This window comes from Eucyclogobius newberryi, unplaced genomic scaffold (assembly GCF_026437365.1).
Source record: "Eucyclogobius newberryi isolate DKJ021-1_F unplaced genomic scaffold, fEucNew1.0.hap1 SCAF_7, whole genome shotgun sequence".
Taxonomy (NCBI): domain Eukaryota; kingdom Metazoa; phylum Chordata; class Actinopteri; order Gobiiformes; family Gobiidae; genus Eucyclogobius; species Eucyclogobius newberryi.
The window spans coordinates 16,061,566-16,080,116 of NW_027316389.1; the positions used below are offsets into that span (position 1 = coordinate 16,061,566).

Genomic DNA, 18,551 nt, shown 5'->3' on the forward strand with positions numbered 1-18,551 from the left:
GTACAAATCCACAATTCATGGGGGATTAGCACCCCGAAGGTTAGCGGGTGCTAATTACAGGAGATTGGTAACAAGGCGAGCAGACAGGCTTAATAAAGAGGCCTCATCAGGGCATGGATAAGCAGCGTGATAAGAGCAGTGCATTTGAACCACAGTGGACCAACACCAGTCTTTTGTCCTAAAGAACCACACCTGCAGACAGAGTTTCACATTTGTATGCATCAGAAAAACTAACCTCCAAAGTGTGAACTGCTGCAATTTCTCCCACACTGTATTTTGCTTAAAGCGCTCAGTGGCACATTACCATAATCTTTGGTTCCCTCTCGGAGAGCTCCACTGGCTAAATGAATCTATTATTTTTGCCTGGAGGAAAAAATGCAACAAAATGCAATGCAATAAAGGAAATGAGAGTTTTGATATGCTGCGTATGCTCTGTATTAATCTGTCCATGGCAGACTTTACCCCGAATGGGAAAATTCAAAAATATATAATTTCACAATTCAATTACTTATAAGCGTAATGATAGCCATGAATGACCTGAAAAATGAAAATGTGTTTGATGATAACATTACAAAGAAGCGCATTGTCAAACCAAACTATTATACTTTGAACCAAAAATACTCTTTATGGGTCAAAACAAGAAGGACACAGCCTAACCCACGCATTGAGGTGGAGTTAGTGTTGGAGCACAGCGCTGCACTCAACATATTTGCACTGATCCAGCGATGCCTCCAGAACATCAGGTTAATCTAATATAGATTTATCAGCTGCCCTCTCCTGTGATCGCTATGATGAATGTCCAAGAGCTCCTGACGACATTGGAATGAACAGCGGCATCAGACCTGGCCCGTAGCTCTGTTCGGTCTGAGTGAGGAGAGGAGCTTCTTCATCTCCTAATGACTGTGCCGGAGGAGCTCCCAGGGGCCCCAGTTCGCCCCTCATTAGGCACTTACTGCCTGTGCTCCATGCTGAGAAAAGAGCCTCCCACCTCCTCCTGGTTTCACCCTTCACCCTCCAACCACGAGCTGACTTCTCGGAGAGCTCGGGATGTGCTCCTAATGTCATTTTAATTGTCTTGCTTAGACCATATTGTGTGTGATTAATCTCAGTCTTTGTAGTTTTTTGTGAAAGTTAAGATAAGATGAGTAGATCATAATTTCACATTGTGTTCATTGTAATCCGCAATGTTGATCTGAAGCAGCTTAATAATCAAAATGGGTGCATTGACTGCAAAGCTAAAACTAAAGTGGCAATTAAACATTTTAGAACCCACGTGTATCACTCAGATTCTTAATTTTTCAAATAATCGCATAAAGTAAAAGGGTGTGCGTGGGAAAATTAATTATTATTATTATGTATGAATCAATCAAAATACAGTTTTGAGTAAACGAATGGCCCTTTAAAGTTGAATTTGAATATGCTGTTTCATTGTTCTAAGCAGAAGAATCACAATTTTGTACAAAAATCTAATTACAGTTTTCCTGACAAGTATTACAATCGCAATTCATTTTATATTTTCAAACCAGGAGTCTGTTTCCTTGCCTAACATTTGAGAAGACATGTGAGCATATGAGCCACACACACATTTAGTCTAAAAAGTACAAGGTTTGCAGATTTTGTTTGCAAAGGATATTATCTATTACAATATATTTATCTATCTATTTGATTTAATTGTGATTCTGATATATTGTGCAGCCCAATCCTGATACACTCTGTGGTTTTGTTAATCCCTGTCATTGTGGGAAAATGGTGCTGCCCACTCGCCTCACTGCTGCTGCTGTTGTATGTTCTCTTATATAAAGACATATCTGGGCATCGACAGCCTCTGTCAGTTGCCTAATCATCACTGCGATAACGCCCGAGGCCATAAAGGAAACAGATTTTTAAAACGCTTTTGCTTAAAAAAAAGTAAATATTTCATCTGCTCACTGGGCTGTATGGAGAGTTACAGATGTATTATTGAATTATTGAAGTGTACACAGTCTGATTAAGTGCAGAACGCCCTGGGCAGTGGCTCTGACATCAGGTTCACCTGGAGACAGACCGGAGATATTTGAAGAGTTTGAGAGGGAGACATGGATCCTTCAGCAGCACCGAGGAGCTAGGTGAGGCAAGGCAAGTGTATTTGTAGAGCACAATTCATACACTAAAGCTAAACAAAACTGTTTTTAGCTTAGATTTGAACATTGTCAGAGTAGAAGCCTGTCTCATATCTTCTGGAAGACTGTTCCAGATTTTAGCTGCATAAAACTGAAACGCAGATTCCCCATGTTTAGTCCTGACTCTGGCACCAGCAGGAGGCCGGTCCATGTTTAGTCCTGACTCTGGCACCAGCAGGAGGCCGGTCCATGTTTAGTCCTGACTCTGGCACCAGCAGGAGGCCGGTCCATGTTTAGTCCTGACTCTGGCACCAGCAGGAGGCCGGTCCATGTTTAGTCCTGACTCTGGCACCAGCAGGAGGCCGGTCCATGTTTAGTCCTGACTCTGGCACCAGCAAGAGGCGGTCCATGTTTAGTCCTGACTCTGGCACCAGCAGGAGGCCGGTCCCTGAGGTCCTCAGAGTCCGAGATGGTTCATATGGCACTAACATGTCCGAGATGTACTTTGGTGCTGGGCCATGGAGAGACTTGTACACAAGCAGAGCTGCTTTAAAGTCTATTCTCTGAGCCACAGGAGCCAGTGCAGAGACCTGAGAACAGGACTAATGTGATGGTTCTAGTCAGGACCTGAGCAGCAGTGTTCTGGATGTGCTGCAGCTGTTTTACAGCTGGTTTGGAGAGGCCAGTGAGCAGAAAGTAAGTATATTTCCACAAATGGATTGAAGTATTACAAACGTCTAAACATGTAGTGGCCAAATCCCCAGGCTGGAGAGTTTTGGGCCAGTTACTGGGAAACTTATCTACGTATCTAAACCGTGACAATCTGCAATGGACTTATAAGTCTACTTGTGTTAAAATTATATATATTTTAAACCATTACGATGGATGTGTATTACGTGTGTTTGTTTAATCTAAAATAATGGTCGTATATAGAGGGCTAGATTTGCCCGTGGCGGTGTTGGGACACACAGGAAGGAAGTTCCGATTAATCAAAGAAAAAAAGTTTCATTTTTGAGCTTTTCTTGTATTTTCATTGTAAACTAAAAACATTACAGATATGATATTCAGCCCAGCTACATATTGCAATGATTCAGATTCTTCACAACATATATGCTTATTTTCTTGATATTGTCATATCATGATTCTTTCTACACTTTTCCCAATCCACACCTTCTATTGGTGATGCTCTGAGTGAGTGACAGGAGCGTTTAACCAATCAGAATGAAATTAACTGTTGAGAGTTGTAGTTTCCTCTTAAAGACAGTAATTGTGATGAAATTGGAATTAGGATCTATAGAAAATCGTATTAGTTTTCTTGGCGTATCGCTCTCCCCTAGAGGCCAATGACCATTTGAAGTTAGAACTCCTTATCAGGATTAGCACAGCCCAGACTTTGGCGGGGACACTGTGCGGCGGGGAAAGCTTGACTCTGGTCTGACTCTTGTCCGACTCCGGTCCGACTCCGGTCCGACTCCGGTCCGACTTCGGTCCGACTTCGGTCTGACTCTTGTCCGACTCCGGTCCGACTCCGGTCCCACTCCGGTCCCACTCCGGTCCCACTCCGGTCCGACTCTGGTCCGACTCTGCTCTGCTGGATGGGTGAATTCTGAGGTGGAGCATACCACGGACGTAACAAGGCTCATTTGTCTCAATCTCTTCTCCTGTGGAAGTATCGGCTGCCCATCCTTGTCGTTCATCTTCCCTGTCCTTGGCGCTCGATTCGGCCTGATGAAAGTCTGCAGGCGGGCGGAGGGACGACGGGGTGGAGGGGCGGAGGGACGACGGGGTGGAGGGACAACGGGGCTGGGGAACTGCTTCAGAATGTTTGCAAGTCAGAGCCATTCAGTCTCTGTGTAAAGTATGTCTTAAGCTCTATAAATAAAAGGGATTTGCAGACTTTTCTGATCATTACTTCTGAGTATGAACTATTTGTATGACTGATTAACAAATTTGATTTGTTCCGAGAAAATCCAATGTTTTTTTTGTCTTATGTCCAAAATCAATTTCCTTGAGGACTTTTAATCATTGCCATTTAACAAAAAAATAATAAAATAAAACTCTGCTCCAAACCACATCTCAATTAAAAATACCCTTGCATATCAATGACTATTAATAATGACTTATTCTTGATTAAAATGTGATGAATATCTGTCCTTTTGTATGCTCTTTATTCTTCTGTTTCTAATTTGTTGGACCTTTTACATAACTTGATCAAACCTGACAAATTGTGTGTGTTTTTGAGGCATTTATTTGTTATTCCAAGAGCATTGCAGTGATGATTATTAGCAGAGAGGAGCCATGTTTTTGTACAGAGGCCACATAGGGACAATTACTGTTGAGCTGTTCTCATGTGCTCTGGTGCTGTGCCTCTGACACACTGACCCCCACATGCAAACACCACTGCAACGTACATGCTGCTGTTTATCTGAATGAATTTTACCTCTATATTTGTTTTATTTTGTGTGTGTTTGTGTGTGTTTTACATATATGCAGACAGTATAAGATAAGATAAGATATTCCTTTATTGTCCCACATGGGGAAATTTCATTGGTGCAACGCAGGTAGATACAGAGGTAGATACAGAAGAACAGATCACTTATAGGGAGTCTGAAAAACACTTTCAGTAGAAGATCTCCTATAAATAAATAAAAACTCCCATAGACAAATAAATAAATAAATACATAAATACCATTGCATGTGATCCCGACAGTAATTGCACATGAATATGTGTCACGGCAGCACATAGATTGCACATGAATTTCACAGTAATTGCACATATGACAGAATTGCACATCAGTATTAGGTTAGGTCAGTATTGTGTGTGTTCAGTACTAACCTTTTTTATTATAAAGTCAATATAGAAATCTGTAGTGTATAATAATAAATGTACCATTCTTTTTAGATGGAATTCATTATGTTACGTAGAAAGATCGAGATTTACTGTTACTGTGCAAAATGAAACTAAACGTCTATAGAGCAAACACAGCAGCAGTACATAAAATTACTAAGTGAATACAATGTAGTTATTGACAATGATCCTTTGCTCTATTTTATTGCAGTGAATGTAAAGAAATAGAATATAATATTTATTGCACAAAAGACTTAAAGAATGAATAGAGTTTCTACAATTTGGTGAGCCGTGAACACAATACGGATGAGATTTGCACTGGCTCGGTTTACATGCACGGCACACCAAAAGTCTGATCATTATCTGATTTCACTTACTGGGAGTAATCTGAATTATCTCTGCATGTGCTGACGAGGAAAAAAACAGAATTCTGGCAAAGACAAAAGGGCAAAAAAAAAAAAAAATTAAGTTATTTCAAATTGATTCACTTTAAATCTTTAAAGCAACATTACAAAAGAGAGGAAACTGAACAGTGTGAGCGTGATTACACGGAGAAAGGCTCTTTTTTTTGTCTCTGTTGTTTTGTGTGTCATTGAGGAAGACCGTGTTTTGAAGACATGTTCCTCTTCTCATTCTAGTGCTGTAGGCTGCTGCTCGGCCTGAGACGAGTGGACAGTCTGTCAGCGAGTGTGTGTATGTGTGTGTGTGTGTTTGTGTGTGTGTGTGTGTGTGTGTGCGTGATTGTGTGTGTGTGTGTGTGTGTGTGCGTGTGTGTGTTTGTGTGTGCGTGTGTGTGCCAGTCTGCCCTCTGTTCAGCCTCACTGACTCGTGCTGCATGCCCTGGCTGTTGGTTTTTACCTGCCAGCTAAACAAGGCAATAACAACAGATTTAGCAAATAGTTTTATGGATTCGATTGCAACGCTGAAGAAGGTGGAAAAAGGGAACGCAAAGGAGAAAGGAAAGGCCCTCTCTTTGTAATAATACCTATTAGTGGTCAGGTAATTGTAGAATTGATTGGGGATGTTAAGGCGATCAGGAGAAACACTTCAGGTGAATAGAAAAATGGATACATTTAGAGATATTCATTTGAAAGTTTGTTGTAGAGTACACATATAAGAGAAAAATAATGTGAAATGTTGCAAGGTTTCATGTGGATTTTTACTGCACAAACATCCCCTGAATTGAATATTTCTGAGGCAAGAATCTGATTAATTAGTTTACTTGAGTTTATTTGCCGCACTGGAAAAACAATTTGCAATGAGCTCAGACTACACAGTAAAAATAATCACATAAACAAACACTGGACAAAGTTACAAAACACTAAAAGCACCAAGAAATATTTAGACACAATAATCCAGGATTATAAATGTGTGGTCGGAATATTTTTATAGATTTTTTAGGACAATGTTCTAAGTAACCCAAGATCTCAAAGTAAAATAGGGTTTTGTGTCTCCCTTTTAATGTCTTTTCTGCTCCTCTCAAAGAAGCGAGAACGCACTTACTCTTCCTCAGATATTGAAAATGTGTTGTACAAAAATTAATATCTGATTGTCCGTTCTGTTCATTCATTCGTTGTTTATGTGATGGTAAATTTCAACCAAATCCATCATTTTTAGATGGAAAAACAGTCTCCTGCTAAAAATGTTATTGAGAAAAAGAATGTTAGAGTCATTTATAACATTTTGTTTTTGGTGTGGTACTCCGATGACTCGTGCATGTCTGCTGCATCAGTATGTAGATGCTAAAATGATGAGATAGAGTTTTGGTCGGCAGGTGAATTTATGTTTGCTGCAAAACCGAAAATGCCATTGAAGCACTTAAAATACCGGTGTGTGTGTCTCCTAAACAAATAACATTTTTATCCTGCCCCTGTGTTCTGGCGGTGACTGTCCTTTGTTGCTGACATTGAAATAACCTTTGTAGAGCTGCTTATATGAGAATAAGAAAGTCCAGAGCAGTGACAGGCGCTGATAACAGAAAACACAGCTGGTTCATGTCTGGATCTCTATTCATCTTCTGCCACTCACAAATCAGTGCTGGAATTCACTCTCAAAGGACAATTGTGGATTTCTGCTATAATTCAATAAACTCAGGACCTACATGCAAGATCTTAGTTTTGATTCTTGCTCTGGCCAATTATATTTTCTGTGTCTCAACATCGTGTAAAAATGTTTCCTACAACCTTTTACCTTTTTCTTAATAGTGGGTCATTTGGTTGGTAACAGAACAAGTCAAAGGGGACATAGTATGGATGCTTGACTTTTGAGATAATTGCTTTTCTCATTTACATGTTTAAGTCATCTTTATTCTCCTGCAATTCGAGACGCCATTGCTCTAAAAAAAAGGGAACAATCCAGTTTTCCCCTTCCCCCCATACACACCTACTGCTATTTACTTACTTCCTTCTCAAAATGTCAAAATGTATCATTTTATTCTTCTTAAACAGTGATGCACATAGAGTTTAGAAGTGTCACATCGGCATTTAGTATTTCCTCAAAGGCCTGATTGATTTGAGCCGGAAGGAAGTTAATCTGCAGATTTTACGGCATGTTTAGTGCACTTTATACTTTATATTTTCCTTTTGACTGTTCCTAATGAAAATACCATAAAGCTCTCTGCTCTTGTCAGAAGGACATCAACAATTAATCTGAAAACTACATCCTGCCTCTGTCAGGCTGTTAACATGAGTGAAAATGACATCATCATAATACGGTGCGAGGACCATAAAGAGTGGTGTGGTCCCATGCGGCTGTGCCTCTGTCCAGCGCGTTGCATAATCTCTGGTCCACAGCTTGCGTCATTGCACTGACAGCTGTCACAGAGCGCTTCATAATTTCCACTGCGCGCTACATGTTTCTGATGCGCTGTAAATGAGCCAAAGGAGAACCACTGTGGAGACATAGAGGCTCATCTCCCATGAATCACTACAGGATCAGTGGAAACAGACTTTACAGTCCAATCAGTGCAGCCCAAAGCAAACAGGCCTTGGCTTTATGCGGGACGGCAAATAAAAGATTGTAGTATCAGATTATTTAATTTGGAAAAATATTTGTATTACTATTATTTGAATAAATAATGTCTTTATTATTTAACAATGCATGAATTGTTGTAAATTACTCAAGTAAGACTAAATAAGTCACATGTACACTTATTCACAGTGGGAAGAGGAACCAAAACATTTACTCAAGTTAATTCAGATTAGATGTTACTCAAGTATTAAAAGCAGTCTAAAAACGACTCTAATAAATAATATTTCTTCAAAAAGTAAATGTAATGTAGTGTCTCTACTCTACCTCCTTTTATCATAAATCATTTAATTTGTCATAAATACAAGTCTAATTGTTTCATAACCTTCAAATGCTCTTTTTTTTTTTTAAATCAGGAATTCATCAATTATTATTTACCTCATTGAGTCATTGGGTTTAGCAGTTTTAAACACTTATTTATGGCTTGGAAGTTGACTGGTGGTTTTTCCTTCCTGTGGTGCTGTGCTGAAGACAGTCTGCAGACAGCGAAGGGCAGAGGGTTGGCTGCTCCTTTGTCCATGTGCAGTGAGTGACACCGCCGCTCCTCGCAGCGCCATTCTGAATCACCGACCTTGAACCGCAGCCACAGACGACAAAGAACAAGCGCCACTGTCTATTTCACTGTTGTTTCCTGCTATCCTCCGATCCCCTCCCTGCACGGGAGCCTGTCCGGACCCCGTGCACGTCAGCGCAGTGGGATTATGACTCTCACATTATCGGGCTCTCCGCAGATGTCTTTGAAGTCGCCAGTGCTGAGGCCGTCTCGCAGCGCGCTGGAGATGGGCTTCAGCATGGCCGGCGTCTTAGTGTAGCCACTTTGATCTGGTAAACAGAGCGACCGGGCAAGGAGGAGGGAGAGAGAGAAGCAGGGGGAGAGAGAGAAGCAGGGGGAGAGAGTGGCTGGCAGGGGGAGAGAGTGGCTGGCAGGGGGAGGGAGTGGCTGGCAGGGGGAGAGAGCGGCAGGGGGAGAGAGTGGCTGGCAAGGGGAGAGAGCAACGGGGGGAGAGAGTGGCAGGGGGTAGAGAGCGACAGGGGGTAGAAGAGAGCGACTGGGGTAGAAGAGAGCGACTGGGGTAGAAGAGAGCGACTGGGGTAGAAGAGAGCGACTGGGGTAGAAGAGAGCGACTGGGGTAGAAGAGAGCGACTGGGGTAGAAGAGAGCGACTGGGGTAGAAGAGAGCGACTGGGGTAGAAGAGAGCGACTGGGGTAGAAGAGAGCGACTGGGGTAGAAGAGAGCGACTGGGGTAGAAGAGAGCGACTGGGGTAGAAGAGAGCGACTGGGGTAGAAGAGAGCGACTGGGGTAGAAGAGAGCGACTGGGGTAGAAGAGAGCGACTGGGGTAGAAGAGAGCGACTGGGGTAGAAGAGAGCGACTGGGGTAGAAGAGAGCGACTGGGGTAGAAGAGAGCGACTGGGGTAGAAGAGAGTGACTGGAGACAGGAGACACGTGTCTGTACAAGGAGTGGCAATTTGAGTCCTTAAGAGACTCCTTTTGTTTTCCAATCCAATTCAACTTGTGTTTGTATTGCACATTTTACCAACACAACGTACAAAACAACTACAAGTAAAAATATAGCCGCAAGCGGCAATGATCGGCCCTCGCCACGCCGCCGCCACACCGCCGCCACGCCGCAAGAGGAGGGGGCGCTAACGCGCCCCAATTGTCCTTTTATCACGCCTACTGCTGAATCTGTGACGCTGTCACATGTTCTCCCCTTTGTTTTACCATCAAAAAGCAATTTTATTTTGAATTCTTGGCAAAATGTGCGGCTTTGCCGCACAGACACCGTGACTCTTTGAATGAAAATGTGGATAACTTTTGATGGTCCTGAAGATGAGTCTCACCAAATTTCAGGTTAATAGGGCTGACGCCCTGGGAGGAGTTTGTGAAAGTCTAAAGTGTAAACATGTTCTGGCCCCATTGGAATAACATGGGAGGTTTCGGTCATCGTTACGGCAACGCCATAACAATTATGACATGGGTCTCATTGACTTTTTTGATGGGGATGCTAAAATTGAGTTGTGTGTCAAATTTCATATAATTTCGCAAAACTAAACATTTAACCTCCATATAAAATCTGTAGGGGGCGCTGTGGCGCCAAATGAATTTATTTCACTTCAAGTAGGTTTAGGGCAAAGAGTTTAACAACTGATTCTAATTTGACGCAATTCGGACTTTATCTGCGCAAACGGCAGAAATTTTAAATATGGGAGATTTCTGAAATTTTAGTTACAGTTTGCGGCTTCGCCGCACAGAGACCGTGAGAGGTATCAATGTAATTTGGATAACTTTTGATGTCCCACTCCTCAGTAGCATTTTCACCAAATTTCAGCTTTTTAGGGCCAACGCCCTGGGAGGAGTTCGTAAAAGTACGACGTTTGGAAAAACTCCGAAGTCATGTTTAGCCATTTTTGAAGTAATATGGCCGACATTTGGTTCGGGGGACGGCGTTGCCGTAATAATATTTTTTACTTCTCTTGTCACCATCTACCTCTGCGCCAAATTTCATGATTCTACGATCAGATTTTTTTTGGGTCATTTCCCATCTCTCAATGCATTTTTGGTACATTTGGTGGCGCTGACGCGCCAATTTTTTTTATTTTAGAAAAGGGAAATAGCCAGAATGTAGAGAGGCACGATTTTTAGAGGTGTGCAAATTTTTGTGACTTTTCGTCAATGTTCACTGGGTGAAAAATAGGGGGGTTGGTCCCGAGAAGAAGAAGAAAGAAAGAAAGAAAGAAAGAAAGAATAATATTCCGATGCGAAAACAATGTTTCCCATTTTTCAAATATCATAAACTATACATTTTCGGAAAGCGCTCGCGCTTTCCTACCTCATGGTGTGGGTCCCTGGTCACTGACGGGTACTTTCGATAATTTTGAGTGGGCTCCGCCCACTTTGTGTTTTTGGCCCTCTATACAGTAATAATGTTCAATTTTTGCATTACATGCTTATATGCACGGAACATGCAAGAGATGGGGAACGTATTCGTGAGCTACTTAGCGCAAATGAGTGCTTTATATGGGGATGACGACCGCGAAGCGGTCGTCATCCCCATATAAAGCCCACATCCCAATGTAAAGTGCTCGTTTAGTGCGAACTTTTGCACGGGCTTCGCCCGTTTACAACGGTAATGTTCCATTTTCCTACAACTAATTAGTATGCACGGGGCGTGCATGAGTGGAGGAGTGCGTTAGTGAGTGTTTGGAAGTGGGCGAGCGCTTCGCGCTCGATTTCGTGCGCACTACGTGCGCACTTTCGCAGCCGTGCTTCGCACGGCCTTACGAGATTAATAGGCCTCTCGCCAGCTTGTGGCGCTCGGGCCTAATAAATTAAAAAAATCTGTACAAGGAGTGGCAATGTTTGCCCTTGTTGTTTTGACTGACCAACCTTTTGTTTTTTTGCTATAAATGTTCTCGCTATGATGAATAAGTGGTTGTTGTACATGCACATATTGAAAAAGACTGATTTTTAAAAGAGAAATACATGTTTGATTATATTGTGTAGTACAAATATAGTGGCTTAGAAACTGTAGACTAAGCTCCAGCTGGAGACGTTGCCAGAGCAAAGCTATGTATGTTCAGGTCACAGAGGTTTCTCTGACAGTTGTCTGGAAGTGGCTTTGACAGGAACCTGTTTCTGACTCACACTGAACCTGTGCGTCTGCAGAGCTTCAGACGAGAGGGCCACTTTTCACCTGCTGTAGCTCAGGCTTGAGAGAGTGCTGGGCTCCAAGCCTTCCACAGATGAAGGCATCTCTGAGCTCCTCTGTGGGGGAGGGAGGGGGGACTTAGAGCCAAAGCTGAAGGCTGTAGGAGCGGGTGGGAGGAAGCTTAAATGTGCAGTAAAGACCACTGGAACAGCCCAGCACTTCCACCTAATGGCAGGATCTGTGACTACAGCCTCCCATTCATTTCACTGTACCCATAATTACTGCACGCTTCTCTTGTTGTTAGTGCACGTCGGTAGACATTATGTAAGTAATGAGGCTTAAAATGCTAAAGGAGTCCAAAGACTCTACGGCACAGGCAGGGAGCCCACAAAACAAACAATAGTGCCCTCACACTGACACTGAGACCCACCACACCAGGGACTGTGCGGGGCCTTGAAGGACTGTTCTGAGTGAGCCTTTTCCCAGCCCGCCTCCTGCCAGCGTCCACAATAATCGGCCTGACGAGGTGCACGGCCCTGGCCTTTTGTGCAAGAGAAGCAGGCAAGAGCTGTTGTCTGAGGGAGGCTTAATTGTGCATGTTCCACCTCTCCCTTTTTTCACTTGACTAGTCCATGTGATCACAGGGAGTGTTAAGAGCCTTTCAGAGATGTAGTACCTGGTGCATGAATGTGTTTACATGGTTAAAGAGGAGCCATTGCAACTGCCCACATCAGGTCTGGCTGTAGAGGCTGATGAAACACCCTGCAACTATGTTTAATCATTATAATATTATCAAGACAGAATTATAATATTCTTGTTCAAACTGACATTGACTTGTGGCAGGCTGCGAGCCTGATGCAGACAAGTCTCATACAGTGAGAAAATGTCCCACGGTGATCTTTCCTGGTGGAGATCAGATAAGAGCGTGTCTGACTGGGCTGATGGTGGAGGCAGATGTGGAGATGTCTCTTTGTGCATGTGGGTGGGTATTTATCACATTGTGGGGACTAAAATCTGTATACACACTCCCATCATAGGGACCTGGCTCCCTTATGGGGGATAATCAGGCCCCATGACATGAAAGAATGGTGGGACCATGTGATTTCTAGTGCACCACAATAACAGTCACATTTTACATGCACAACATTGTTGATATGTTGTGAATAACCTTTGAAGAACTGATGTCAAACCACTATTATGAACCAAAATTATTGTCATGTGCTTGTGATGTCGGATTGTAGTATGTACCAACTGCCTATATATATTCTATTCTATTCTATTCTCTGTTTTGTTACAGCTCAAATCGAAATAATTCCCTGCAAGATTTGTGGAGACAAATCATCAGGCATCCACTATGGCGTGATCACATGTGAAGGCTGTAAGGTAAGCACAGTGAATACTCACAATTACGGGTGAGCAATATTGACTAAAATTAATATCTCTGTATTTGAATCCTGATAGTTAGACAATATTATGTCTGTTATGCCAACAGAAATGTGGTATAACATGTGTTTATACATCCATCCATTTTCTACCGCTTGTTCCCTTTCGGGGTCGCGGGTGACTGGAGCCTATCCCAGTGACTTTGGGCCTTAGGCGGCGTACACCCTGGACAATGGCCAACTCGTCGCAGGGTCAACACAGAGACAGACATTACAGACAACCATTCACTCTCACATTCATTCACTAAGGCCAATTTAGAGTCACCAATTTAACCTCACACATGCATGTCTTTGGACGGTGGGAGGAGCCGGAGAACCCGGAGAGAACCCACGGTAACACGGGGAGAACATGCAGACTCCACCCAGAGAGATCATGTGATGTTGGTCTGGTCAGGGAATCGAACGCAAGAGCGCTAACCGCCTTTGCCACCGTGGACCCGTGTTTATACATATTACTTTTAATTTTAATTATTAGTCAATGTGAAATGTCTGTAAATATCACATTTGTAAACAGTTAAGCAATATCACCTTATATCTTTATTTGAAAGTTTATAGCAAGTTTACTCTTTTTTTTAATCAGCTTTTTGTATCACTTTTTTCCTGTAAATTATAAACCGGAACTCAATATTACAATTTTGCATATCTTCAAAAACATCTAAACTGTGATATACTGCCCACCTCTACTCTCAGAGGCTTGGTCAGACAGTCTAACCTCACATAGCACAGTCCTCCCTGTGCTTGTCTCATGTTTGGACCCTTTCTTTTAGCATTGTTCTTGCTGTTGCTGCAGACTGCTTTCTTGCACTAAAATGATCAAAAGTAAAGGGCTTTGAATTACAGCAGATTGTTGCTGTTTGCTCCGGTGTGAAGCCTTTTGTACTGTTTCAGATTCAGCACCATCCACAGCGGAGTTTAGTGCCGAGTGTATTCCTGTCCCTGAGCTTGTCACAGGCACATCATTAGCATTGCTCAGCATGCACGCTTCTGCTCACTGTAGCTGCTCTGCCTCATACCAACACACTCAAAACAGTCCAAAAGAAATGCTGAAATACATCTTTAATGATTGCTTATTAGTCAGGCGGAGGGGCCTTTAATCATATGTGTGAGTACAAAAGTTTGGACCATAAATCATAGCATTATTAAGGAGTGCTGCTTGTCACTGGCAGTTATAGTCTGTTCCATAATGGCTTCCATTATAAAGCGACTTGGCAGCTGTCAGCTGTTTTCTTGTAATTAAACAGCCAATGAGCAGCTAATTAAGACATATGTGTATGGAGCAGTGGAGTGGGGCATGTTAATGATGCGCTGGAATCAATTCATTAAGTCCAAGGATGAGAATCCATGAGTGCTTTCACCATCTTTCACGTGTGTGTTAATCAGGTTGTAAGAACCCTGGGAAGAAAAGACCTGCTTCTGTTCATCACTGTCCACTGCCCTTTGATCCACACAGACCACTGCACAGAGACCACTGCACAGAGACCACTGCACAGAGACCACTGCACAGAGACCACTGCACAGAGACCACTGCACACAGACCACTGCACAGAGACCACTGCACAGAGACCACTGCACAGAGACCACTGCACAGAGACCACTGCACAGAGACCACTGCACACAGACCACTGCACAGAGACCACTGCACAGAGACCACTGCACAGAGACCACTGCACACAGACCACTGCACAGAGACCACTGCACAGAGACCACTGCACAGAGACCACTGCACACAGACCACTGCACAAAGACCACTGCACACAGACCACTGCACAGAGACCACTGCACAGAGACCACTGCACAGAGACCACTGCACAGAGACCACTGCACACAGACCACTGCACACAGACCACTGCACAGAGACCACTGCACACAGACCACTGCACAGAGACCACTGCACAGAGACCACTGCACAGAGACCACTGCACACAGACCACTGCACAGAGACCACTGCACAGAGACCACTGCACACAGGCCACTGCACACAGACCACTGCACACAGACTACTGCACAGAGACCACTGCACAGAGACCACTGCACAGAGACCACTGCACACAGACCACTGCACAAAGACCACTGCACAGAGACCACTGCACAGAGACCACTGCACACAGACCACTGCACAGAGACCACTGCACAGAGACCACTGCACACAGACCACTGCACAGAGACCACTGCACAGAGACCACTGCACACAGACCACTGCACAGAGACCACTGCACACAGACCACTGCACACAGACCACTGCACAGAGACCAATGCACACAGACCAATGCACACAGACCAATGCACACAGACCACTGCACACAGACCACTGCACACAGACCACTGCACACAGACCACTGCACACAGACCACTGCTCACAGACCACTGCACACAGGCCAATGCACACAGACCACTGCACAGAGACCAATGCACACAGACCAATGCACACAGACCACTGCACACAGACCACTGACACTGACCACTGCACACAGGCCAATGCACACAGACCACTGCACAGAGACCAATGCACACAGACCAATGCACACAGACCACTGACACTGACCACTGCACACAGGCCAATGCACACAGACCACTGCACAGAGACCAATGCACACAGACCAATGCACACAGACCACTGACACTGACCACTGCACACAGGCCAATGCACACAGACCACTGCACAGAGACCAATGCACACAGACCAATGCACACAGACCACTGACACTGACCACTGACACTGACCAAGGCCCAAACATGTCAGTATTACTTTAACAATTAAGGATAAAGGATTTGTCCTTTCCTCCTTTTTTGAATCTACGCTTTTAAAAGCTCCCGATTTTTAAAGTACTTTCGACACAACACCTTCTGATCCATTACCTTTTTTTCTCTGCCTAATTTTACTTCTAATTATAATTGGGCCAGAGCTGTACTAACAATTTTTCCACAGTTAAAATCTGCTTCAAATGAGAGTCCAGATGTTATGCTCTCAGGAAAAAAACACAAACATAGAATTAAATGATTATACTCTGTGTTCTACTCTGACCCCATCTCTCTCTCTGTGATTCCAGGGCTTTTTCCGGAGGAGTCAACAGAGCAATGCGGCCTACTCCTGCCCTCGTCAGAAGAACTGCCTGATCGACCGCACCAGCCGCAACCGCTGCCAGCACTGTCGGCTCCAGAAGTGCCTGGCCGTGGGCATGTCCCGGGATGGTGAGGCCTCCCACTAGACGGTTTAGTTAGTTTAGTTAGGTTTGGAAGGGCACCCCCTGTTCCAACATATTCTGGCCAATACGTACAATATACGTCACAGGTAGCACAACATTTGGGACTGCGTAACTGTTACACTTTCACTGAGCATAGCCTGTTGTTTATGAAATTGGGGCAGGGCAAACAAACTGTGTTCATTGTGAGCCGTAGCAGGTGAGCATTTGTCTGGGTTTAATTTGATATTTTTTGGTTTGATGAAAGACGAGGTTAGAGCTGTCATTACAGGGGCTGCAGCTGAGACAGTAATGGCTCTGCACAGGTGCAACTCTTTAAACAGACCCCGACAGAGACTGCACTGTCCACATCAGGGAGCGTTCTATTGTAGGGCGGGACTACAATGTACTTTGGGTAGGGCTACAGAGGGAAGGGGGTGGGGCTACAGTAGGCTGGGGTCAGGCCAGTAATAAACTGTTTCTTGTTTTTGAACAGCGGTGAAGTTTGGGCGAATGTCAAAGAAGCAGCGCGACAGCCTGTATGCAGAGGTGCAGAAACACCGGCTCCAGCAAGCGCAGCGTGACCACCAACAGCAGCCGGGGGAGGCCGAGCCTCTCACGCCCAGCTACGGCCTATCAGCCAATGGGCTGACAGAGCTGCACGATGACCTTAGCGGCTACATGGATGGCCACACCCCTGATGGCAAACCGGACTCTGCAGTCAGCAGCTTCTACCTGGACATCCAGCCATCGCCCGACCAGTCCGGCCTGGACATCAACGGCATCAAACCAGAGCCCATCTGTGACTTTGCCCCTGGCTCCGGCTTCTTCCCCTACTGCTCCTTCTCTAATGGAGACAGTTCCCCCACCGTGTCCATGGCTGAACTGGGTAAGAAGCGGGGTGGGGGTGGGACAACTTAAGCATGGGGAAAACCACACAGAGGTGGCTTAAAATAGCGGGAGGTTGGAGACTCATCTCCAACTCTCATTAAAAGAGCCTCTTTTTTTGTAATTAGTTTCCATTAATTAGGGCCAATCAGGATCCAGCAGGGCAGGTGTCTGGGGAAATCACGCTCTGGCTCCCCCGTGGCCAGGAACTCCTTTTACCAGATGTGTTTTCAAAACCACTTTACTTCTTCTGCTCAATGTTTTTGAAAGAAAATGTGACCTTTGTTTAAGTGAGCATTGTGTGGCCCCTCCTCCTCTCAAACATTTGTGACAAACTAGATTGGCTTTGCCTCAAACTTAAGCTATGAGCTTCCCGGAGGCAGTAAAAGGAAATGTCAACAAGCCTTTTCTCAGTCAAAAAGCCCACGCTCCTCTGCCTCTTCTCCTTGTTGAAAGCTCAGTAAATAAATGTGCTTTTCCGGCTCCATCACATTCAGTCCTCATTTTATCACAGGAACTTTGAGATGGCACTGTGATCTTCAGCACTGGTAACAATGCCTGTTTTTCAGAGCATTTGGCCCAGAACATCTCCAAGTCACACATGGAAACGTGTCAATATCTGAGGGAGGAACTGCAACAGATGACCTGGCAGGCATTTCTGCAGGAGGAGGTGGAGAGCTACCAGAGCAAGGTACACCACGGTCCCCAAAAAGTTCCCTGCGTGCTCTAATCATATCCACTGTTTAAACTGTTAAATATTCTTTCTGTGTCTTTAGCCTCGGGAAGTCATGTGGCAGCTGTGTGCGATCAAAATAACAGAAGCCATTCAGTATGTGGTGGAATTTGCCAAGCGCATCGACGGCTTCATGGAGCTGTGCCAGAATGATCAGATAGTGCTGCTGAAAGCAGGTATGACAGGTTGTCAGCATGGCCCACTGCTGTTCCACTGCCGCTGTCACAGGGAGGAGCTGACCTGACTGCACAAGGTTGCACACAAACAGAGGACTGAACCCACCACTGCCCACTGTTAACGCAGCAGACACACATATTACTGTTCAGATAAGACTACATGACTCAAACCCCAGGGGCTGTCATTTACCTGCTATATATTAAGTTCTGACTGGACATGCTAATCATTTCAAATGTTATAAATATACATGCATAAGTACTGTAGAGCTTCTAAAATACACCCAGTGCTACGAACACAGGCTGTATAATTCCTGTCTTTTCTTGTTAAATAAAGCATGAGTGAATTCGCTCTGTCACTGCTGACTGAGGCAGGGACCATTACACAAGACTATTCTTGTGTCTGATATTACCATCCACAGAAGTGTACTACTCTTGACAGCACATTTCAAAGCACTTTTGTTTAGTCCCATATCAGTATAACACACACACACACACACTGATCTGAAA

The 18,551-nt window shown here is 44.2% G+C and overlaps 1 protein-coding gene across 3 annotated transcripts in view; it reads left to right on the forward strand.

Moving 5' to 3' along the window:
* Positions 1 to 18,551, forward strand: part of roraa (RAR-related orphan receptor A, paralog a) — a 185,702-nt gene that overhangs the window by 162,793 nt on the left and 4,358 nt on the right. For all 3 annotated transcript variants that reach the window (XM_072435854.1, XM_072435855.1, XM_072435856.1), the window contains 5 exons: positions 12,924 to 13,009; positions 16,116 to 16,257; positions 16,744 to 17,136; positions 17,705 to 17,826; positions 17,912 to 18,044. In XM_072435854.1, the coding sequence (XP_072291955.1) occupies positions 12,924 to 13,009; positions 16,116 to 16,257; positions 16,744 to 17,136; positions 17,705 to 17,826; positions 17,912 to 18,044 (876 nt within the window). The remainder of the gene's footprint in view (positions 1 to 12,923; positions 13,010 to 16,115; positions 16,258 to 16,743; positions 17,137 to 17,704; positions 17,827 to 17,911; positions 18,045 to 18,551) is intronic.